Here is a 26,299-nt window from a genome sequence, read left to right on the forward strand (position 1 = left end):
GCCCAGACATGGAAATTTTTCTACAAAAAAATGATGCATCTTTACAATAACATTCAGGTTTGCAGAGGATTACAAAATAATGGAGAGCAGTCAGAAATACACTTCACACCCAATGGCTTCACTTTCAATCCTAGACATTTTTCTCTTGGGATAACCCGCAACATTAAAAAAAGGCTTCAAAGTAAACTAAATGAAGTAATGGGAAAAGGACCTGGGGAAAAGAGACAACTACCTTTTTTCACACTTATAATATGTGTCCCATACACAAGGAATTAAGACTTTTAATGCGTATACTCAAAAGACTTCCAGAATAGTTGCTTATCCCACTCCAGTACTTATCTCTGAAGAAACTCTATTCAACAATTGTTTTAGTGTATTCTAGAGAGAATGCAAGCAATGGATTTATATCAGCACTAATAAGTTACAAACCACAGCACTTACTTCCACAAAGGGTTGCATAGCTTACCTTGGATAATCATATGAGATATAAGTGAGAGTAAAAGAGCAAAAAAGTATTTTAGAGTGCTTCAATAAAAGTCCTGCAGCTAATGGTACAACTATAAAGTAGCCTAAGCCATGCCTGGGGAGAGGTTTGTGTAGTCCAAATTCAAAATCATTTAAGAGTTTAGATTCAAGAACAGAACTGCAATTAAATGGTTTGGGACCTGTCTTGCCTCAAACTGCTTATTCTGGAAAATCAAAAATGTGATGAAATAAAGAAAAAGAGCTGGCTACCACCCCCTATATTGAGGGCTGCTCAACCCAGACCTCAGATGGCTTCTTCCAGTAGTTTCAGGTACGGTACATATTGAAAAGCACAAAGAGAGAGAACCCGAGATTCAATTGTATATCTGTAAGACCTGAAATTGGTACAGTGGTGCCTCGCAAGACGAAAATAATTCGTTCCGCGAGTCTTTTCGTCTTGCGATGTTTTTCATCTTGCGAAGCATGGTCCGTCGCAACTGCGCCTCTTCAAGCGGCTTTAAAAAAAAGCGCAAGACGTTTTCGTCTTGCGAAGCAATCCCATAGGGAAATTTGTCTAGCGAAGCAACACAAAACCGGAAAAACCCTTTCGTCTAGCGAGTTTTTCGTCTTGCGAGGCATTCGTCTTGTGGGGCACCACTGTAACAGAAAATCGAGTAGCCAGCTCAAAGGATTCTTTTTCTTTTTCTTGGCAGAGATCTCCCTGAATCTTTAGACTATTTCCACCCCCACCCTTATACAGGACTATCTTCAAAATTCTGTTAGGCAGAGCTGGGAAGTCAACTTGGACCAACTCATGCCGGTAAACATTCAAGTACTATACTTGTAAAACAGTGGGGTCAACAATGTCATGGCAGAAATACAATACTGAAAGATTTTAAAAATTAACTATGGTCAGCTCAAGGACACCTTCTACACATTTTTGCCCGCAAAACTGCGGGGGTTACTTGATCTCTGCTGGAAATGTCAAATTAAATAAGCATTAACAGCTTCTACAATCCACATAGCAATAACTTCTTTCCAGAAGAGTTTACGCAGTTTGTTTAATGCTAAGAAACCCAAATATTGACTGTAACAATCTTTGGACTAATACCAAGCAAAGGTAATAGGCCACTTTAAAAACAAACAAACTGAAAATAGAGTGCCTAGCAGAGCCTATCGAAGGGCTCCAATCCAGCACACATGTATCTGGGAGTACGTTCCACTTGAGTTTGCAAGTGCTTGCATCAGAGGGTTGCACTGAAGGTAACCCATTCAAATGCACCCTATTCCCACTCGCAATTTGCCACCTTTTTAAAAAGGCATCCAGAGACAGAGAAGTGAGAGCTGATCACCAAAGAATTGATGCTTTTGAATTATGGTGCTGGAGGAGACTCTTGAGAGTCCCATGGACTGCAAGAAGATCAAACCTCTCCATTCTTAAGGAAATCAGCCATGAGTGCTCACTGGAAGGACAGATCCTGAAGCTGAGACTCCAACACTTTGGCCACCTCATGAGAAGAGAAGACTCCCTGGAAAAGACCCTGATGTTGGGAAAGATGGAGGGCACAAGGAGAAGGGGACGACAGAGGATGAGATGGTTGGATAGTGTTTTCAAAGCTACCAGCATGAGTTTGACCAAACTGCGGGAGGCAGTGGAAGACAGAAGTGCCTGGCGTGCTCTGGTCCATGGGGTCACGAAGAGTCGGACACAACTAAACAACTAAACAACAACAATAACAACATCCAGAGACAGCTGCCAGCCTACAAGCAAAGTGTACTTGAATGCGAGTGAGCTGCAGGGCAACCAGGTTTCTCTATTTTGGTACCCAAAGCAGCACTAAGCAAGCACTATATCAGAGTTCACATAGGAGAATATAATTCTTTCCCCAAATGTAAGACTGATTTTCAGGTAATCTTAGGTACAATTTCAATGCAGTGCTGTCACCCACTGACATTCCCCACCCCATGGCTAGCTGCCATTCAACTCACATGCAGTACAGAACCCGCCACAAGAAAATCAGCCAATGTTATCCACACATTCAGCGGTAGCCAAGGACTCTTGAATAGCTAAATGCTTTCACAATCCCAGGTTCACACATTATTAAGACACAATAATTGTAATGGAAAGAAACAAATTATGACCCCGGGTTTCAACCATAGTTCATTTAATGTGACATGTGACCCAAGCTGTTATTTTAGAGCAACAAAAGCTGAGTCATTTGGTTTTCAACTGTCAAGAAACCAAGAATATAGGTATTGCTTGCTGCCTTCAGGAGTCAAAGCCTAGCAAAATTGGCATCAGCAGACCAGGGGATTGGGGTGGAATTAGGTGTACAAACTACGAGTTATCAGCTATACACTATTGAGGGGGAGAGGGTACCATTACCTTGTCATTGACTAGGGAACTGGTCACAAAATGTGTCCATATTCGAACAGTCTCATGTTTTGGGGACGGCAAAGTGGGAGGGCTCAACCTCTAAAATAAAACAATGAAATACTTTTTACGATGGTTGGTTACTGGGGATAGAAAGACTCTGACTTGTCATGAATTGTGTGCACTAGGCAACAGGTACTTCTCACACCTGCACAACCTTATTCCACACAACAACATTCCAAAGGGCAACCGATACACTACCTGGAGGAAATAATCTCATTACTTTCCAATGGCAAATACTGCAGCTTGAATATAGGGGAAATGCAGTATTTTATATTGAGGAAAAGGCATTTAAGCCCTCCACAACAAATGACCCAAAACTGCACATTTATGGGGCAATTAAAAATAAACAATCTGGCAGGACCTGGAGACAGGGGTGCCAACTTGAATAAATTATTGCCGGGGGGGGGAATAATCAATCACAAGATGTGATTGCATAATCAATCACAAGATGTGGCACATGCATACCATTTGAGTGGCAATGCCCATGAACTTTGGGAGTCCATGGTCCCCTCAAATATTTTACTGGAGGCAGGAAAGACTTTGGCCCCCAGGAATTGACTCCTATGCTTGGATATGACTGTTTTCCTAACTGGAGTTTTCTATAGAATTAAAGACCCAAACTTTTTTTTAAAAAAAGCTGTCCAATATATGCCTTTTGGAGCAAACCCAATCCTGAACTACAGGGAAACAAAGAAAGCAGCAATTATACTGCAATGAAGTGGGGAGGAGAGGGAGCTGAACTTCCTGTAGGAAATCTGTATGACATGACATTTATGCTGACTAAAATAAAAGCAGCTGACACCTTGTCTGTATTTTGGCAGGGTTACCAGGTTAGCTATTTACTTGTCTGCTGCCTCCTCTCTACTCCACCCTGAACCCCAGGATCATGACTGTGTCTGGGCTTGCTAGAAATGAGTCAGTTCACTTTTTTTAAAGGAACTTTGGCATGCCATTTGTCATACCCAATCTGTGCACCATAATTGTGTGTGAAACATGTCAAGTAAGGTGTGTGGGCAGCCTTGCCACTAACACACTGCAATGACTCCCCTATTATATAAATGGATATGGGGGAATAAATTCCATCTCTGTGCAGTTCCCGGTTTGCTTTAGCTGGCTGGCAAATGATGATGATGTGTATGAACATCACTCATTCCTTTGGTTGCTCTTACACTTACCACTACAGCACAGCTATTTAAAAGCAGTAGCTAGGGGTGCTTCATTAATGGCAGATGGACACGCTCTACCCACTCCTGGCACGGGGCAAAGTAAAGGTTGATTCACCCTGTGGTAAATGTCACATACCGTATTTTTCGCTCTATAAGACGCACTTTTCCCCTCCTAAAAAGTAAGGGGAAATGTGTGTGTGTCTTATGGAGCGAATGCAAGCGGGAGGCTCTGCTCAGCACTCCCTTTAAAGAGCCGCGTGGAACGGCTGCCCTTCTCCCTCCTTGGGGAAAAGCCCGCACACATGCTCCGTGCAATCTTTAAAGGGAGCGCGGCTCTGGGGGGAGCCTTCATCCTGCTGCCCGGGAGAGGCTGTGCGCGGCTATCCCATAAGCCAGGACAGCAAGCTGGATCACTGCGCAGTGATCCTGCTTGCTGTCCTGACTTCTGGCTTAGCCACGTGAAGCCTCTTGAGGGCAGGGGGAGCCCTCAGCCCTGAAGAGGCTTCGCGCAACTATCCCAGAAGCCAGAAGAGCAAGAGGCTATTCCCAGAAACCAGATCCCTCTTGCTGTTCTGGCTTCTGGGATTCAGAATATTTTTTTTTTCATGTTTTCCTCCTCCAAAAACAAGGTGCGTCTTATGGTCTGGTGCGTCTTATAGAGCGAAAAATACGCTGATTAAGATGTGAGAGCATATTCCAATTTGAGATTAATACTGATTTTTTTATTATTATTTAACATCACCTTAAATTTAAGAGGATTCATAAAGTGAGGAAGGATTTAAGACTGAGGGTTGGCATGTGTACTGCTTCAGTAGCATTGAGACAATTGTACTCAATGGTTCCAAGTGCCACCACGCAGCAACAGTACAGGAAGAAGTCTGTCATTACCTCTGGATAGGTAAAGGTAATAGGTAAAGGACCCCTGGACGGTTAAGTCCAGTCAAAGGCAACTATGGGGTTGCGGTGCTCAGCTCACTTTCAGGCCAAGGGAGCTGGCATTTGTCCACAGACATATTTCCGGGTCATGTGGCCAGCATGACTAAACCGCTTCTGGAGCAACGGACCTCTGTGGCGGAAACCGGAATGAACGGAAACGCCGTTTACCTTCCTGCCACAGTGGTACCTATTTCTCTACTTGCACTGGTGTGCTTTCAAACTGCTAAGTTGGCAAGAGCTGGGACAGAGCAATGGGAGCTCACCCCGTCACGGGGATTTGAACCACTGATCGGGAAGCCCAAGAGGCTCAGTGGTTTAGACCAAAGTGCCAACTGCATTCCTACCTCTGGATAAAGTGTATATTAACAGAAGTGAGGAGACCAGGATCTATTGGAAATGCTGGGTGATTTGCCGTAGATCAATAAGGAGACTTCCATATTGTTTAACAACAGCAACAACAAAGCCTTTCCCCCACCCCACCCCACCCCACCCCACCTAAATTAGACAGATGAAATGAAGAAGCCTAACCAGAAGTGGACATTGTGTGTGTGAAAGAACTGTGAGTTAAGTTTCATTCTGGAACTGAAAACCAATTAGGCTTAGAACATCCTCTGAAGGTTAATTATAAGTGTTTATCTTTTGCATATGGCTCTGGATGGTAGATCTTGGTGTTCTAGGGGTAAAAAATACTTGCTCACAAACCTAAGGGTAGACTTTTGAGCAAAAGCCACAATAGTGGAGCTGAAGACCTAGGTGACATGCAAAACTGTACTTTTGTGCCTGCATTTATGCATAATGCAAGATTGGGTGGGAATTCCATTCAGCCACCTGGATGCTTTGCATAGAATAATTTGCCCATATGGTAAGCCAAAGAGCAAACATGCAAAACACAGAGGATGACCAATAAAAAATACAGAATGAATATCCCCTGCTTATGCGTTTAATGCAGAAATTGCTGCCTGCGCTATTTTACAAAGCTTCACCATTCTTGGACTTCTCCTGAAGCTGGGTGGTTTTACTCCTCTCCTCAAATTTATGCCAGTGTGTACTGAATGCCAAAAAGATCAATGGCAGGAAATTGGCAAGAATCAATGCAAGCATTTGGCTGCCTAGTTTAATTAACAAAGCAAAGGAATATGATATACAACCTTACCCTTGCCCTAATTTCTTCTACTTTTCCAGAAGGACAATGTGGTTTATTTGTTTATTTATTTAACTTGATTTATTAGATGGCCCATAACTGTGTTTCTCTGGGCGATGTACAAAGAAATGTTAAAGCAGGATGAAATCTACATCATTATCAGCCAAGATAAAAAAAACCCCACAATGATAACGCTACTCCGTTGGCACTGGACATCAGTAAAACTTCAATTGAGCACTCCTCAGTGCTGGAGCAGCTGTAATTCACCAGGCATTTTTGTTCATAAGTGGTGGGATTGCAAACCAAAAGACCTATTCTGAAAGGATATATTCACCACACTCACACTGATTACTAATCATCATCTGGAGTTGGAGCCTAACCTAGCTTTTTTTGTCACTGGCTAAAAGATTTCTGTACCCTTACATACAAAAACTCTGATAATGCTCCCATTGTCAGCTACCAGGGCAGAAATATACTGCTTTATCAAAGAGCTCTCCAAGTGGTGTACAAATAAAATTGTAAATAAAAAACAGCTAAAATCCACAAACCAATTAAAAACAAACATACATAAAATCATCATCAAAAACAAATCAATAAAACTTTTTTTAAAAAATAGAGGTCACTCAAATATTTGGGTAAGCTTGTTGAAACAAAAAAGGCCTTGGACAGGCATCTAATAACAAGTGTGAAGATAACATGATCACTATCAGTACCTGAGTACAGTGGGGCCCCGGAAGACGAATGCCTCGCAAGACGGAAAACCCGCAAGACGAAAGGGTTTTCCGTTTTGGAGGTGCTTCGCAAAACGAATTTCCTATGGGCTTGCTTCGCAAGACGAAAATGTCTTGCGAGTTCCTGCAGGGGTTTTTTCCTCCCCCCCCCTTTTCCCAAGCCGCTAAGCCGCTTATCAGCTGATCCTAAGCCGCTAAGCCGCTTATCAGCTGATCCGCTAAGCCGCTTATCAGCTGATCCGCTAAGCCGCTTATCAGCTGATCCGCTAAGCCGCTTATCAGCTGATCCGCTAAGCCCGCTAAGCCGCTAATAGTGCTAATCCGCTAAGCCGCTAATGGGCTTGCTTCGCAAGACAAAAAAACCGCAAGACGAAGAGACTCGCGGAACGGATTCTTTTCATCTTGCGAGGCACCACTGTACCTAAACAACTCATGAAGATGATACCAGCAAATTTTGATAACCACATGCCATTAATTAAGCAAATAAAATGAAATTTTCTAGGACATGATATACTTCTATCAAGTGCTGAGTAAGCTGCCCCCAACTTCACCTTTTAAGGGGAGTGCACTGATTCAGGCCACTAGGACTGATCAGCATGTCTATCTCTAAACATCTCAATTTTGGCTCCGATTTTCAATTATTTGCCTGAGGGTAAGCACAGGGCTGGCCCAAGACATTTTGGCACAGGAGGCGAACCACAAAAATGCCCCTCCCCATACACACACCAGCCAGAGAATACATTGGGAACAGGAAAGGGAGAATCAAATCAACCTTACCTGATGGTTGAAATGGGAATCAAAGGCTGTTGCGAGGGGGGGAAGGGGATCTGCTCTGAACCACGCCAAGTAGGTGCAGTGCAGAGCCGAGGAGACCCCAGAGGGCAGCCCCCACTATTCCCTCCCTAGGGGTAGGTGGAGAGCAGAAGGACCTCCTATAGGCCAATGTAGAGGCGGCATGGGGGGGGGGCTGTGGCAGTTTATTTCCTTTGGTAAAGTCCTAAGAAAAGATCAACAACTTCAATCCTAAAAAAAGCTCAATAACCTTGGTCGGCCCTCGCGGCCCTTCACTTCATCAAATCTGGCCCTCTTTGAAAAAAGTTTGGACACCCCTGCCTAAGACAGTCACCTCATATTGCCTCATCAGTCAGTCAATTTTATTGCACATAGCCAAAGGCTGCCGCAATGTACACAGAATCATTCAACAATTAAAAGAAAATATACTGATTGATACATCACGCTGCCCAACTGATGGGCAGATATGACCTCTCAGTGACTGAGATCAAAGAACTTCCCTTATATTCCCAGAAAAATATCTTTAAACGAACCATAAGGGCAGTGGCAACTAAAAACGATCTAAACTCTATGTACATATCTACATGCGCCCCATTATATTTTATACTTAGAGAGGCCAATGAACATACATCTTATTTTAATGAATTGACTTTTGCACAACTTTGGAAAGCTTTTACAGAGTTACTATTAAATACAATAAACTCTGCTGATAGAGATGGGAGACACAGAGGCATACCAACAAACGAACATATTGCCTCATGGGTGGGCCAGCCCTGGGTAGGAGGAGGTGTTGATCTGTTGCCGTTGTGATTAAGGTTAGTAGAGTCACACAGTCAGGTTATGCAAGGAGCTGACATGTGAAGCAAGGAGCCACACGTGAAGGATTCTGCTTCCTGGTAGCAGACAAAAGTTGTGCTCAACTTTCGCATCCCTTTCAACATAAGGATTTGGGAGGCTGCTTTTTGCCTGGTGTTTCTCAGTGCAAGGATAACCTCCAAGGGAGTGGGGAGGAGAGAATGTGCACACCCTTGTGTGAAAATCATGCAAGCATTTATTATGCCAGGATAACAGAAAGATGCTGGTTTCTCCCCCACCGGCCGGAGCTTCCCTATATTCCGCACGTCTTAGTGGTGTGGAAAACTACAAGTTCAAATCAAGGATAGAGGAAGGAAGACATTTTGCTTCAACCCCCAGGTGAGTTGCTCTTCCTTTACAGCAAACAGCACATTCAAAAGCTGCATGCTTCCTCAACAGTTTCTTCAAAGTTCTAAGCCCAGTTAAACATCTCACTTCCAAGAAGCGATTTGTTTTTCTCCTATTCCGGCCTGGAAGCAAGGCCATTCATTTTCACTGGCAGCTAACACACCTGGACAGGAATAAGACTCACTGATGGCTGGCTCTTTGTGCCTTCTATAACAAAAAGCAGCCAAGCAAGATTTTGAGATTAGGGGAGGAGGCAGGCTGCATAGTATTTACAGTAAATCAAGCACTGCTGTACTGCTCCCTGACAAAGCAAACAGGAGTCAGCTAAGCCTGGCAGATGTTAGGTGGCTGTATTTAGAATTCCCTTTAGAATAATCCTGTTGGATCTGCAGTTTCTGCTGGCGGGATCTGCTAGATAGGCAACGTGGTAGCAGTAGTTTTGTTGGGGGTTTTATGAGCTGCTGCTGAAGGTTTAACTGCCATTAGTTTTTAGCTGCATCTCCCCTTTAGTACATGGAAAGGCATCTCATAAACAAAATGGCTGACAATGGGGTCTTTTTTGGGGGGGGGGGCCAAAACTGGCAGAACTGTTCCTTTATTAGGCCTCAATGACAAACAGTCAACAATGTGCTCATTCATAATCAGTAACAAAGCCAGAGAGGCAGATGTGAAAGGAAATGCGTATGGATGTTATAGGTAGATCCATGCTTGTTGGCAACTTTGAGTTTAGTAGCAATTTAAAACACACACACACACACACAAATATACCTGTATGAGATATGGACATTTATTTAAAATTCCTAGAAGCCAGCACCACAGTTAGGCTCTCAAACCTCTGCATGCTGGTCTTGCATCTTATAGAAGAAGAAAGATGGAGCTTGAAAGCAGACATATGAGGCATCATGAGGCCTGTACAGTGATCACAACACTGTAGTCTGAAGGTGCAGAGCTACACATATGACAGTTCCTGTAATTCAGGGCAGATTACACTCGGCATTTCTTATTTCAAATCCATGCCTGAACATGTATTTCATGCAGTACAAAAAGTGGGGTGTATAAGAAGCAGCCTTTGTCTTTTTCATCTACACTGAATAGTGATGTTTTTATCCAGTGCAAACCAGTTGTGCTTTGTAAGAATGTACAATATGGGTTAACCGTTAAGGTAAATGATTCCGCTAAAGTATGTCTAAATAAGTAGTCTAGTGGCTGAAAAGTATTATTATAAGCTACTATCATAAAACAGTCCCTGTTGTGCAAAGAGTGTAAGGGGGGAAAAAAGTATATTGGGGAATAAGCATGCAGAAGATAACACAATTGCCTAGTGATGTAGACCAACTTCTTTGGGGGGTGGCTGAAATTATGGTGTATTTTAAAAAAAAAATCAATGGCATTGACCTTCATATTGATCCGCTTGCATTTGAGAAAGGTGATAAGAAGACAGGGCTTGCTATGGGCTCTCCTTTTCAGCAAGGCGGGGGGAGAGGGGAGAGCAAAAATAAAAGGTAAATGAACAGAGGTTGGTTATTTGAAAAAGTTGCCTAATACAAGCCACAAAGATCCTTGAGAAGAGCCTGTTCGCACCACTATAAATGCTATTCTTAATTTTTACAAAATAAAGGCCTGGTTATCCAAATAACAGTTGTAAAAAGCTAGATCCATTCCCTAAAGGGAGCCATGCAGAAGTAATAATATGCAGTTAAGAACATTGTATTTAAAGAAAACACACAATCGATTTATATGTATGTATAGTATGTGCATCAGGCAAAATGATACACAGTGCTCCAATTTCTTCCAGGAACAAAATCGTCTGAATGAATGTGCATCATTTTCCAAACACTACAGCCCTGCCCCTAATGCACATATTGATCTTGGAATATTTTGATGACTGGGAATGCTATACAGTGGTACCTCTGGTTATGAACTTAATTTGTTCTGGAGTCCATTCTTAACCTGAAATTGTTCTTAACCTGAGGTACCACTTTAGCTAATAGAGCCTCCCGCTGCCGCCGCATGATTTCTGTTCTCATCCTGAGGTAAAGTTCTTAACCTGAGGTACTACTTCCGGGTTAGCGGAGTCTGTAACCCAAAGTGTTTGTAACCCGAGGTACCACTGTACTAGAAACTACCACCAGAAAGAGGCAGAAAGGAAGGGTTTAGGGGTTCATAGGTTGGGAGAACAAAGAGGTGGACATAGACGAGTCTTTCATCGTGATTGCTGGAAGCCTATCGCAGATTCTGCTTTCTGAGACTTTACCATACAAACCACCACATGCACACTTGTTTCTTCAATGCCATGTTGCTGAAATTTTTATATAGGATTTTTAAACAGCAGCATAATAATGGTTGTGCACATTTAAAGGTTCTATAAATAAAAAGAGTTAGCAATTAACAAGATGAAAGAAATGAAAGACCCTGGGATTGACTGATGCTTTTAATGAATAGCCCTGAATTGAGTCACTAGCAGGAACACCCCACTGTTAATAATTTTACATTGCCCTTCATTTCTCATTACAGGGTCTTCTTGGTGGTGGCTCTAGAGCTGTTGAGTTCTCTTCTAGTTAATCTTCATTTGGCCCCTTCCATTCTAGAAAGTTGTAAAGGCCACAGCAGCTGTTGCTGCTTCACTATGGTCCTTCCTTCTAATTTAGCATCTCTGTGTGTCTAATTTTTATCCACACAATGTTTCATATTTTGCCTGATGTTCTATTGTTTTTCATTTTTCTCTGTATGTCACTTTGTGAGTGTTTGGGCGCAGAAAACCAATTGAATTAAACAAATAGGTGGAAAATAATAACCATTCACAAATGTCACTTTCCTTGCACCCTGTTTGAAACCTCTATTTATATTTTATAAGCACCACTGCTCAACAAAAACTATAGCATACTTTGATCTTTTCTCTACTTCTTAATAAAGACTACTTAAATCCTGATATTTACAGTCTAAAGCGGTGGGCAAATCTACCCAGCTGCTGACAACCTGATGAAAGGATAAATTTCCTTCTGCTATGGTAGATCAGATGGGGAGCCGGGTTCTGCAAACATGGCAATATTGCACGCCTAAAGCAGTATTTTCAACTTCAGCCAGTAAGGGGTGCTAGTGTAAACAAGGACTCAACCTGCACCAGCAAACCCAAAGGAATGAGATTCTGAAAAGGGAACCAGTGCTTTTCACATTGCAGCCTGGAAGCGGCTTCCTGTTAGGACAAGAAGAGGCAAGAAGCAAGCAGGGCAATGCATCGGTGCTAGGGAACACAGGTGACTAAGTCTGAGAACCAGGAGTGACAGTAAATGTTACCCCACCATCTTGTGAAACCATATCTGACGACAGACAGTCCGTCCCATTCACCCACCCTTCTTGGCATAGCTGTCACTCTGCTGCAGAGATGTCACTGAAGCATTGATTTGCTAACCTAGCAGCCCCAGGAATTGAAGCCAAAGGTGAAGGCTCACGGGATCCTTTGAAGCCCACAATTCAAAGTGTGCATATACACTTGCTACAATTTGATTGCAGGCATACAAAAACAACAATAACCCAGAGGAACAGCACTAGTGAAGAGATTCACGTTGATGCTTTTCTTCTGCATCCTGTAGAGAATGACAACGCTAATCCTTTGTCCAGAACAGTCCAACATTTATCAAGCCAGCTGTGAATACCCATTTGTTTTGTTCCCGAGAAATGTGCATGACCGTGTGCTTTCTTCCCTCCCTGCAACAAGGAACCCTGCATTTTAACACCCCCTTTCCTATTTTAGAGTGATCCTTTCTTTCCTTTTATTTTTTGCACTATGGAAGTTTCTTAAATCTGCTGAAAATTAGAAGTAGAAATACACTAGCAATATAATCTGAAAATATGAATACGTAGATCAGCTAACAGGAAATCCAGCGTGAATGACCTCCTCGACAGGAACGCATAATTGAGTTCTACAAGCATGGCAACAAAAAAATCTCAAATTTAAAACTTCCTCACCATGACAGCACAAGTACTCAACTGTCACTTTAGTTTTTGTGCTTTAAACGTTTTAATTAAAAATACTATGTAAACATGAAAAATAACACAAACGACCTTCCAAATTAAGTCCAGAACTACTTGCTCATGAAATGCTTTACTGGTCTATCTGGACTCACATAATATTTACATAATATCCACATAGCATCAGAATACTCATAACATCGTAAAACTCATGTAACTTCATAATACTCACATAACATTAAAAGCGGGAGGGGAGATAACACAATTTACAGAAAATTCACTGCCTGGTCAACTGGGAGGCAATTCTTACTGTCTACAAACTGACATAAAACGAGGCAGGTTCTTTTCATTTCTTGTTAAGGTATCTGGTACTTTATTTAAAAGGTTTATTTACTACTGCCTTCTATTATCAAATGTCAAAAAGGTTTACAGAACATATTAAAATGATATAAGCATAACAACTGAGCAGAAGCCTCTATTATTATCCCCATATTTAAAAGATGGCACAAGGGCTACGAGTGAGAGCCTATGGCTTATTCTAAGGCCACCAGGGAGCTGAAAACCAAACCTGAGAAACCCAGATCATACTGTCAACCAAAGGAGCAATAAAAACCAATGACAGTTAACTGGTGAAGAGACAGCACTGAAGAGGAATGGGTCAGGGGTCCTGGAAAAGCTTTGCCAAAGTAGTGGGTTTTGAGGAAGCATCTACAAGAACAATGGGAGATGGGGCTGGAAATCTGCAGTGCCTTTGTGGCACCAAAGGAAGTTACATTATACAAGAACCAGTGCTTTTTTGCCCAGAGGGTAATCAAGGGTATGCAGTACCGGTACCTCTCTTTTTGTTGTTAAAAAGTGTGGCACTTACTGTAACAACTTCACAGTGAGTACCAGCACCATTTTTTCCTAGAAAAAAAAGCACTGACAATAACTACTATTACTATTTATTAAATGTGTATGCCACCATTCATCCAAAAATCACAGGGCGGTTCACACAGAAAAATACAAAAAGAGGACATAAAATACAGGATAAAACAAAAAGAAGCCAATAACCGCCCTCCCACAGCACATTTATAGGCCACAGAATGTTAATCAAAGGACTGGTTATAGAGATACGTTTTTGCCTGGTACCTAAAGTTATGTAATGAAGGAACCAGGCAAGCCACCCTGGGGAGAGCACTCCACAAATGAGGAGGAGCCATGGAAAAGGCCCGTTCTCATGTTGCCTTCTTTGCTGCCTCCACTGCCGTTAGGTAGACTGGATCATGAGCCCTCACTAGTGTTCGATTGCATTTGTCTGGAATTTCCCTCCACTCACATTTAAGCCATCTCCCAGTTTGTTTTAAACTACATTTGTTTTAAGCTGCATTTAAAACAGAGGAGAGGAAGTTGAATTGACAGAGATGCTATTCCAAGCAAAGTGAGGCAGAAAGAGGAAGCATAACTGATATAAATTTACAAATAGGGAAGGGGAGAAAAGAAAGGGTGATAGTCACAGAGTGAGAACAGCATAAAAACAAGAACCAGAAGTTTAATTGAAGAAAACCATCATTTGGCAGATTATGATCATTCTCTAGCAATAGGTACAATCGAGTATGAAGTTAGATGGGCTTTAAACTCCACTGATTTCAAAGGGACAAGTATGCACATGTGTGTACAGGTTTGCAAAGTTTTATTTTCTGCAGGGGTGGAGAATGCAAATGTACATATGACTCACATTCAAGAAAGTTGCTTGATTACTGTAGCATGACAAGCCATTTGGTATAGTGCAGAGAGAGGTTTGGATGACAAGCCATGAGGGCTTTGTGAATCTAATCATCATGCATTGGGGAGAGGATTCTACTGCCTGACCATAGGAAACACAAAATTTGGAAGAGTGAGGAAACACACTTGGCTGAAGCTGAGAAAATGCTGCTCCGATTGGAACTACATTTACTTTCTCTTGACCAAAGAGCGCAAGATGCACTGCAAGGCACACCAAGCCATGAGAAAACTGAACTGATCCACATCTATGTATGCATTTGCAAGCTACCTCTTGACAAGAATAGACATTCTACACATTTGGAAGGGGACTTTGCAATTAATAAGGATAACGTGAGAGGAAAGTTTCAAATCCAGAGATTTGTTTCACACTTCAATTAAATCTCAGCCTCAAGCACCCTCAAATCCCTTCCTGCTCCCTGTACCATGCTGTGTCTGTAATTTAGATTGTTTGCCTGCGGCAGGGGCTGTCTTCTGTTTTAGTCTTACAGCACCCTAGTACGTTTTAGACACCTTAGGAATAAATCATAAAATCCAAAACTGTGTGATGATTATATTACAATAGGCACATTATTTCCTATACAATTGTTCAAAGCAAAATCTTAATTTTTACAGCCGCCCCTAATGACATATCTTTTAAGGGTCACTCTGTTGACTCTCGCTGCTAAAGTTAAGCAATTTCCTTAAATCAGAATCCCAAATAGATAAGGTGCTATCTTTTATCAGACCACCTTCGAGGAATTTCCTTGACACAATGTGGCCTGGTAGTTTTGCATGAAAAGAAGCCTGGAGTTTTAACCATCACTGTGGCACACCTTTCCTGGGTCTTATCTGCTAATTGGAAACAGAAAGTCTTACTGCGTCAGAAGGTGAACAGAGGCCTTAGTTTATAGTGGGAAATGCTTTGATTTCCTTTTTCTTTTTTAAGAAAAAGAGGCAAGCATAATTGAATAGTATCTCTTTCATGTTCCCTACAAAAGTAGAAATACAGCAGATTCCAAAACTAAGGACTTCATTCTACATTACTCATAAATGCTCTGTTGTCACTGAAATGAATGGGAAATCTGTCATCAAGCACTGCTGCACAGGGCACACCTGAGTCACAACGGCAGCAGTAAACCCCACCTTAATCAGCAACATGGTTTATCCTTCTGCCAGTGCTCTGGTTGACTCCTTTGGCAATTAAGAAAAAGAAGGTGTTGGGATGGTTCACTTACATTTCTTCTCCTAGTTATTAAATAGAATTTAAGCAAGGAAAATAAAACCAAGTGATAGTGCAAGGTGACAGGTGTGCAAGGGAACAAGGAGCCACACTAGCTTTCAAGAGGTCCTTGGAAAATCTGCTGAGATTTTAAGGGGCTCAACATGCAAGCTGCAGCTCACTAGATCATGTCCCTATATAGAACCACGTACAGAACAAGGTCTGCCCTCCCCAACATAGGGCTCACCCACACTTCCCTTTGTCCCACAGATTTATTCCCTTTGGTCTGCAACTTCTAAGCACAGGTCTAAGAGGTTTTTCTTTCAACCTACCACTTTCCCCGGGAAAACCCTCTGTTTACCGCTGAATTGGAACAAATGTCTATCCGCAGAAAAACCCGATAGATGTTTGCTCCAATTCAGAAGTAAGCAGCAGGTTTTCCCGTGTGACAAAAGAAAAACCTCTCAGCCTAGGAGTCATGAACCAAATGGAAGTGTGGATAAGCCTATACAGTCATACCTCGGGTTAAAGTTGCTTCGGGTTAAATCTTTTCAGGTTGCGTCCTGAACGGGTTACTTCCGGGTTTCGTCACTCGCGCATGCGCAGACGCTCAAAATTACATCATGCACATGCGCAGAAGCGGCAAATTGCAACCCGCACACGCACGGGTTGCGTTCTGCTCAGGATGCAAATGGGGCTCCGGAACGGATCCTGTTCACATCCAGAGGTACCACTGTAGTGCCTTTCAGATGTTTAGGACTACAATTCCCATCACCCCTGTCCATTTTGACATGCTGTCTTGAACTGCTGGGAGTTGTGAGTCCAACAACATCCGAGCGTCAGATGTACCCTCTCTGAAAATGAGGTGAGTTATTTCGTGGGAGAAGTTTTAAACACATTTCCATCAAATCACTGTAATGCAGCCTTCACGTGCCAGCACATTCATTTGCCCTACAGCTTTTCAGTTTGGTTACAGTTCGCTAAGTTCATCCCCGGTGCCTTTAGGCAAAATCCAGACATGCCCAATGTCCACTGAAAGCAACAGACTTTAAATACTAAACTGTGTACAGGGGCCTTCAGTGCATCTTTCTAAGTTATTCTGGTGAACAACTCTAAACACAGGATGAAATATAAAATGTGTTCACCTTTTGTGGGTTTCACAAACATATGAAGTTGACAAAGTGGAGTGAGAAAATGTGAGAATTTAAGAGACAAATGTTTTTTAAGGGTCCAGCTTCTATTCAGGTATAGTGAAACAGCTTATTTGTATGCCAGAAAACCCAGCTGTGCTACTTTCCAGATTTTCCATGCAGCTTAGCACACCTGGTTAAGAAGAAGCTGAGTTGGAATTTCCCACCCCCCTCTCCTATTGCAGCCTGAATTATGAATTCTAAGCTCTTTTGAAAATGCAGCCCTACGGCATATTTAATATAACATGAAAACTGCAAAGTTTTTCTCTTTTATGCCATTGATGAAATCACCTTGAAGGTAATGATAATCACCATCAGCCCAAATTCACACTGACAAAGCAAAAACAATTTTGAAGCACTGACATTCAATGCCCTTTTACCCTTATTCTTCTTTGGAATAAATTCAGCTAATCAACAGCTAATAACAGTAACAACTGCATCACAAAACTCTCTGCATATACAACCAATTCCCTCCACTGAAAAATGGCCTTGAACTACAGTTTGCCTTTAAAAAAAACCACGGTAAGCATCAATACTACAGTTATTTCGAGTTAAGCCTCTTCTGCTAATTCTTCCTACTTCTGGGTGGATAGTACAATTATTCTTCATTAATTAACCACCCCTGCTTGTAGAACATTCTCAATGAAAACGAACAACATTCACAAAGCATTCTCACTGACAGTACAGAATAAGCTCATTGGTATTAATGGACAAGATGATCAAAATGTGTATGAATCATTGGGTGACACTCAACAATTCGCAAGTGGATTTCTTCTCATGTAGCAAGATTGCCACTCTGTCTCCCTAAACCACAGAGCCTTGGGCTTGCCGATCAGAAGGTCGGCGGTTCGAATCCCTGTGACGGGGTGAGCTCCCGTTGCTTGGTCCCTGCTTGCCAACTTAGCAGTAAAAAGCACGTCAAAGTACAAGTAGATAAACAGGTACTGATCCGGTGGGAAAGTAAATGGCGTTTCCGTGCGCTGCTCTGGTTCGCCAGAAGTCATGCTGGCCACATGAGCTATACGCCAGCTCCCTCAGCCATTAAACGAGATGAGCGCCGCAATCCCAGAGTCATCCGCGACTGGACCATAGTTGTCAACTGTCCATTATTTGGCAGGAAACTCCCTTATCCCAGTGCCGTGTCCTGCTGCTGTCCCTTATTGATGATGTCCCTTGAATTTCCTGGGTTTCAAAGGAAGCAGTTCCTCTTCCTCCCTCCCTCCCTCCCTCCCTGCCGGCCTATGAATTGCTGAGGAGCCTTGAGAGGCGGAGGCGCGGGCAGGTGTTCCAAGGGCTAACCATAGAGGTGGAAAGCAGAGGAAGGACCGCAAACGCTTCTCCCATAGATTTGTAGTGGTAGACTAGCATAGATGGTCAGGGGTCCCTTTACCTTTACTTTTACCTCCCACCCCATCCCCAGTGGTGTAGTGAAGCAGGGATGGGCACCACCATTTATCTAACAGCCGGGCAATGAGATTATCTCCTGGGATGCTACTTGCCAATCTGCCACATGTGCCAAATAAACAAGCTGTCCCCCAAAAATCTACGCTAAGCAGAGGAAGAGGTAGGTTACCCTTAGAATGCATGCTAAGGGTTAAACTCAAGACGTGTTTTGAAAAATTCCCCAAGTCCCTTTATTATAACCAATCAAAATGTCACAAAATCATGAACAAGCACTCATTCTTACTCAGGTGCCAAGCAAAGCGAAGGTGGGGGAGAGAGAAAGAAAAAGCTGTCTTGAAGCCATAATGGCTGCACTGGTCCAAATTTTAGCTTTGTTGAGAATGGGTATCCCTACCATAAGCATTAACTCTCTGAGGCAAGAGCACGTCTTATTCTGAACTCTAAGACAAGGCTTACCTTGGGTCTGTGGAAAATATGGAGCCAACAGCTTTGCCCTTTTCTTCTCATACCCCTTCTGCGTAATGTCCCCTAAAAGAAACCAAGGAAGCAGAAATCAAACATGTGTTGCCACATTTGGAAAAGAAAAGGAAAGACCTAAAAAGTGTTTGCATGACATTTGGACCCCCCCCCTTTTTTTTTTGCCTCCAGCAGCAACAGTATTATACAAGCTATTATATTTGGCAATTACCCTCAAAGCCCTTCGCTGTTGTACCAGATGGTGTGAAATGGTTTAAGGTTGCAATTCTAGACATACGTGGCAGGAAGGGAGTAAGTCCCACTGAACTCAATGGGGTTTACTCCTGAGTAGACATCGAAAGGATTGCACTGCCATATTTTTTTCATCTGCTTTTAACTTTGTATCTCCAACGTCATTATTAATGCATTTATTCAAAGCAGATCAGAAACATTTATGGGGGTGCTGTGAAATTCAAAACGCCGCGTAAGTACAGTATATGACTATTATTAAACTATTTTCCCTGACACTGATCTGTCTGATGTACAGGAAGAGCCATCTGGCTGATTGTCTTTCACTCTATAAATTCTCACATTTTTATCTGAATGGCAGGAAAGAGGCTAAAATATGAAAGGATTAAGATAGGGGAGAAAAGCAGGAAACCCATAAACATTTTAACTATCTCTGCAGCGCTGCCTTCTTCCTCAATTTTCCTGCTCTAAGGGTTGAAGGAAGAGGAGAACTGGTGTTTTATTGTGGGTGTATTTGGCAACATAGGGACATGGGTGGCGCTGTGGGTTAAACCACAGAGCCTAGGACTTGCTGATTGGCGGTTCGAATCCCTGCGATGGAGTGAGCTCCCGTTGCTTGGTCCCTGCTCCTGCCAACCTAGCAGTTTGAAAGCACATCAAAGTGCAAGTAGATCAATAGATACCACTCTGGCGGGAAGGTAAATGGCGCTTCCGTGCACTGCTCTGGTTTGCCAGAAGTGGCTTAGTTATGCTGGCCACATGACCCGGAAGCTGTACGCCGGCTTCCTCAGCCAATAAAGCGAGACGAGCGCTGCAACCCCAGAGTCGGCCACGACTGGACCTAATGGTCAGGGGTCCCTTTACCTAGATTTGGCAACATGTTCGTGACACAATAATACCACATCAGTAGTGGGCTGATTCTGCTTTAGTTTGTTCTGTGATGCTTCTCCAGTGCCACTGCGTCAGTGGAAGGGGGCTATAACACAGTAAGAGCAGAAGAAAAATAAACCAGAATATTTATGGGATTAAAAGTTATGGGATTTCCACGGAAAGTTACGAGACGTGCACTGGTTGGAAATGAAGCAGTGTGACAGCCCCAAAAGATTTGCAGCTGCAAACGGTACTGAAAGCAGGATTGTGTTTGACCTCCCCAATGGCACCATCAACACAACTCATCATGAATACTTAATACAATGGATATCGTGTGATGTCCTAGATTGGGGGTTCAGGTGGTCTGTGGCATGTTCACATTAAATATTCATAAACATTTAAATTGTATTTGTATTGCTTTTTCTGGTACTGTATGTATTTTGTTGTGTTATAATTTGTATTCAATGGAACACAAACTATTTTTATCATAGTATATAATAAAAGGCAGTGGGTGGGATTTAACCAAGTTGTTCCATTTAAGGAATGAGGTCTGCTTGTGCAACAAAACTTTTCTGCCCTCTCCTCTTCCATGCCCCCTAAATCAACTCTGGAGGATTGGGGGAGAAATCAAGAACACATTTAAGGAGTGCACTGGGGTATGACAGAGTGAAAGGTCTTGTTGCTTGAGCAGACCTCGCACGGATACTCCACTTAGCACTACACTGAATTCCACCAATATAAGAAATAAAAGAAGCAACAAAATACAACTAGAAATCAGACACTATCTAGCACAGTGCATAGCAATTGCTACAACAGTCAGAAAAACCATTAAGTGGTCTCTCAAGACTATCAGCCATTTTTAATTAGTCTGTGGAGGGAATTGTTGGGAAACTGCTGATCTAGATCTCTTGGAGAAAGCTTGAACTTTGGTAAAGAGAGTCAAGCCCCTCAAATTCTCCACCAAAATGCCTCTGGCCCACCTAATTGATATTTAATGTTTTCTTTTTAATCAACTTGCACCTCAAAGCACAGCAACCGTTATCTTCATTTTACCAGGTGGACAACAGAAGGGACAAACAGCTCACATACCTAGCAAGCCTGTGGAAACCCCAAAATGACATGATTGACCCAATCATTCATAATCACTACCGGTACTTGTTCTGAGACTAAAAATATGTTCCTTGAGCCATATTACCTTAAACAACTGGCATTCTCATCTTCAGGTATAAAAGGCAGGAAACACAGAAATGACTGTTGTCTGGGGTTAGGTGAGGGCTTGCTTGTCACTTTAGCCCTGTACATTCAAGATTCTAGGAGACAGTGTTGGCCTTCAAAACAAGTTTTGCGGATATTGGAATTGTGAAATTGCTATTACACAAAAGCCAACATGACTGCATGTAAAGTGGCTCTCAGGCTCCATTTGCAGTTGAGAAGTGAAGCTTTGTGTCACCTCAGGCAATAACTATATAATCTAAGTCAGACTGCCACACCTCTCCCCTCTGTCATGCTATGGCAAGTCAAAACAAATTTAAGAATGGAAGATGTATTTATTTAACACCTTCCTATACCACCCTTCTTCATTCATTCCAAGGAAACTTGCAACAATTTAAGACTGACACTCTCTCTCTCTCTCTCTCTCTCTCTCTCTCTCTCTCTCTCTCGTGTGTGTGTGAACTACATTAAACAGAAGGCAAAAATTATCACAAGTGAATTAATTCTCTAATCTTCCCCTGGCACCTAAAGGGTAACAAGGTAGGAATGAGGTAGGCCTCCCTGTAGAAGGAGGTCCAGAGAAGGCACCACAGTTGAAAAAGCCCTCTTGCCATTCGACACCTCTCTCTCCTCATCAATGGATGACTGCTGTGTGCAGTGCAGCAATAAGGGAGCAGGCACTCCTTTAGATACCTGGGTCCAAGACAGTGTAGTGCTCACAATTGCCTAGCAGCCAGTGCAGCTCTTTCAACCATGGCAAGGTGTTACCCCAAAGCCAAAGTTCAAGGAGTTTTGGGGCCATCTTCAAAGACAGCCCCACATATAATGCACTGTGGGGCATGTCTATAGAAGACACCCACAGAAAGGTCACTGTTCTTTCTCTCTCCTACAATTGGTACAAGGCAGCTTCCTAAAGTGGCATACTGCTGCTATTGCAAGAACAGCAGGGAACACCAGCAGTGGAAAAACCAGGAGGCCTCTGTTTGTTAGAGCCCACCAACGCCTATGTCTATGGTATTCAATCACATGGGTAAACATCAGCTTCCCATAGCAGTTTCCAAATTGCCATAAGCAATGCTGGCCTGAAGATGAACCATCAACAGGAGAGGAGGGTTGTACTAAAGCTAAACATCAGCCTTTTTGTCAGATTATTACAACTTGTCATGACATGATTCTCTCTCTCTCTCTCTCTCTCTCTCTCTTGTGCATGTCAGAACCATTTTTTCTCTTAATTGCTTTGTGCAATTTTGATTGTGATGGTTGCTTTGAGGGTGTCAACAGAAAGTTTCACAGAAAACACATTTAAAAGAAGAAGAGAAAAGGTATTTTCCCTAGCATGCTTAGCCCAGTGGCTTGTTGCATATCTTTCCTCTCCTCAAGTACAGTGGTGCCTCGCAAGACGAAATTAATTCGTTCCGCAAGTTTTTTCTTCTTGCGAGTTTTTCATCTTGTGAAGCACGGTTTCCCATAGGAATGCATTGAAAATCAATTAATGCGTTCCTATGGAAACCGCTTGCCAGGCTTTTCTCCCCACCGCAAGCCTTCAGGACAGGTACGGGAACAGAGGGGAAGGGGCGCAGCACTTCTCCTCTGTTCCCGGGGCTTGCGGTGGGAGGAGGGTTTTTCCTCCCCACCGCCAACATTCAGAACAGCATTCTGAATGTTGGTGGTGAGAAGGAGAACCCTCCTCCCACCGCAAGTCTTCAGGACAGCCATCCGAAGGCTGGTGCGGGGAGAAGGGCTTTTATCCCCACCGCCAGCCTTCGGAGGAGCCTTCCGAAGGCTGGCGCGGGGAGAAGGTCTTTCTGCCCCACCGCCAGCCTTCGGAGCAGCCTTCCGAAGGCTGGCGCGGGGAGAAGGTCTTTCTGCCCCGCCGCCAGCCTTCGGAGCAGCCTTCCAAAGGCTGGCGGTGGGGCGGAGAGCCCTCCTCCCGCCGCCAGCCTTCGGAGCAGCCTTCCGAAGGCTGGCGGTGGGGCGGAGAGCCCTCCTCCCACCGCCAGCCTTCGGAGGAGGTCCGAGGACAGTGGGGAAGACGCGCTGCGCTTCCCCGCTGTCCCGGAGATTTCCCTATGGGCTTTCGTCTTGCGAAGGAAGCCCATAGGGAAATTCGTTTTGCGAAACGCCTCCAAAACGGAAAACCCTTTCGTCTAGCGGGTTTTCCGTCTTGCGAGGCGTTCGTCTTGCGGGGCACCACTGTAACCAATTTTAGTTTTGAAAGTCACTGCTAAGTCACTAGCCTGACCATTCTGTGGTGACACAAGGCACTGTACATTTCCCCTTTTGTTTCTGGATTTGTACTAAGCTATTACATATCCTGCTAAGAGTCCAAAGCAGCAACATCCCTTAGAACTGTGGCAATAAAAGCAGCTTTGAGATTCAACATAAGTAAACCAATGCTATCACTTAATTAAATTCACACTAAAGGCAAATCAAATGTGTGGGCCCCTCCAAAACAAAACAAAAAAAATCTGCTACAGAGAAAATACTAATGAAGGGAAAGCTGCCTACATTCAGATCAATCCTTGGTTCTAAAAGGAAGTAAACTGCTCCTTCAATAACAGGGCAATCAACTACACAACCAAGAATAAAGGCTGTGAAGGCCAAACGGTTTATGAGAAGGTGGTAAATCAGGCTGAAGGGGGAAGCAGATATGGCTGGATGGTCTTTTATCTGTTTGAGAAACCAGAGCCACAGTTGATGGTGAATCAGAATCAGTAACACATATAAAGAAGTTAAATCTCACTCTCTGCAGGAGGGAAATGCGCACACACTAACTGGAAGACATCAGATTGATTTGGTTTTTCCCCAAAATGTTCCAGGAGCATACTGTCCTCGTTTCGTTTGAAAATTTAAGCTGAATTTTCTGTAACTAACTATAGAAAAACCAACATGTCAGTTAAAGCTCCCCTCCTGTAACACGGTCCATCAGAAACAGTTCAAAAGTATTTAAAATACGGGCATAGTTTTAAAGAAATCCTCTAAAATTATCCCTTTCATTTCCGATTTCTTCAGTATAGGCTCTGTCAGCAAATTGCTAACTCCACAGTTTGAAATGAGTCTGGGCAACGTAAGCAGACTGCACTTCAGAAACCCGAAGTATGCTAGAACTCGCTTTTCACTTAAGGTACTAGATGATGCCAACTTTACAAGAGAGGATGACTACTGACAAGGGATTCAGGTTTTGGACAAAATAGAGCTCAGGGGAAATGCTTTGAGAAAATGCTGCTACAGAACAGAATGGCCCCTGAGAATACTGGCTGAGTATCCATGTTGTAGGATTATGAAGAAGAAGAAGAAGAGTTTGGATTTGATATCCCGCCTTTCACTCCCCTTCAGGAGTCTCAAAGCGGCTAACAATCTCCTTTCCCTTCCTCCCCCACAACAAACACTCTGTGAGGTGAGTGGGGCTGAGAGACTTCAAAGAAGTGTGACTGGCCCAAGGTCACCCAGCAGCTGCATGTGGAGGAGCGGAGACGCGAACCCGGATACCCAGATTACATGACTACCGCTCTTAACCACTACACCACACTGGCTCTCAGCCTGATCTTAAATACGGTCATGGGATGAGGGCTTGCTTGAGCAGTGCTGCAATCAAGTAATGGGGGTAGAAAATTTTCTGCTGCAGTATCTTTCCACCGAAATGTGTCAGTTTCTGGAAATGCACTGGCATTACTGTATTCAGCAAAATAAATTGGTAACAATAAATGGATACAATGCCAGTCAAACCAGCCAATTTCAATGTTACAACTAACTTTTCTGATGACTATGCCTAAGAAACTTCTAACACACAGCTCTTTCTGAATACTAATAGGTGACCCAGGCCAGGGTACGTGGCAGATTAAATGCAAGCAGTCTACGTATAGCACAGCACAAAGAAAAAAAGCAGCAGCAGTGACGGTGTAATCTCTGTAGAAATATTTTTCAGAAGCAAAACTATTTCTGCAAATTCCATGGAGTTAATCAGAGGTCCCCTCTCTGGATTGCACTGTCATCAGAGGTGAGGTGGGTGATTAATGGCGAGATTGCCTTTTCAATGAGGGCAACCCAGCTGTGATATACTCTCCCCAGAGAGGTGAGCCTGGCACGCAGTCTCAGATACTTTCCTAGTGCCAGTCAAAAGTGTGCTTATTTTCCCAGGCGTTCAATTTTTTTAAAAAAGTCTGTTCTACACAGATCGTGATATTATTTTTATAGGTTTGCTGTTATTTTATAAGTTTGCTTTATAGTACGGTGCATTAAATCTTTTATGGTAAGCTCCCAATAAACTAAACGCACACCAAGTGACTTTCTGTACTCTAAAAAACACTTATGTTTCTTGTTTTACTTAGTCATAGCTTTTTTGATAAGATTACACAGTCCAAGTGTTTGAATCAAGTATTTCATTCCAACTACTGACATACATTATGCACAAATCCCACGCTCAACAGATTACTCGTGAGATACAAAGCAATGAATGAGATAACCAACTGCTTGAAAGATCTTCTGCTGTGGTTTAACTTATCTTTTCCCTTAAATTCCTCAGGAGCCTCAGAGCCTTATGTACTCTGAAAGTTCTCTATCCTATATAGCGTAATTGTAATTGGCTCATTTACAGAAGTAATAGCCTATATAGAAGCCAACAGATGTCCACAGGACTTGGCGATGGGCCTCCTGTTGATGGCATTCTCTAACATGACACTAATCCCGCCCATGAAGGCCTCAGACACCGAGCCCTTATTGAACAGCAGCAAGGGTGGCAGTGACCATGCCTTGTCCAGCAGTTGGGTGTACAGTGACACATGATGCAGGCAAAGCACAAGGGAACCAGAGCAGCCCAGCAGATCCAGCAGCCCGACAGCGCTGCTCAAGGAGCACTTATGTTTCTTGTTGAATCACTGAAAATCAATGTTTAAGTGAGTACTGTGGATGCCACCCTCCATGGTAACTTTCCCCCGCCCTCTCCTGAATCAGCGCCACCCACCTCACATATACAACTCACCCGTAGAGAGAAGGTGTGCATGCACAAACTTTGCTTTTCCAGAGGATCTGGGTAAAAGAAGAATGAATCTTGAGTCTTGGAAAGCACATGGAGCTTAAAGATGAAGCGAGGGAAAGCATTGGACCCTCTTCCAATTTC

At 43.1% G+C, this 26,299-nt stretch overlaps 1 protein-coding gene across 3 annotated transcripts in view; it reads right to left on the reverse strand.

Annotated features, from left to right (window-relative positions):
- Window positions 1-26,299, reverse strand: part of DIP2B (disco interacting protein 2 homolog B) — a 196,378-nt gene that overhangs the window by 75,548 nt on the left and 94,531 nt on the right. For all 3 annotated transcript variants that reach the window (XM_081181251.1, XM_081181250.1, XM_081181252.1), the window contains exon 2: window positions 18,853-18,924. In XM_081181251.1, the coding sequence (XP_081037377.1) occupies window positions 18,853-18,924 (72 nt within the window). The remainder of the gene's footprint in view (window positions 1-18,852; window positions 18,925-26,299) is intronic.

Source organism: Podarcis bocagei, assembly GCF_964188305.1.
Source record: "Podarcis bocagei genome assembly, chromosome: 2".
Classification (NCBI taxonomy): Eukaryota; Metazoa; Chordata; class Lepidosauria; order Squamata; family Lacertidae; genus Podarcis; species Podarcis bocagei.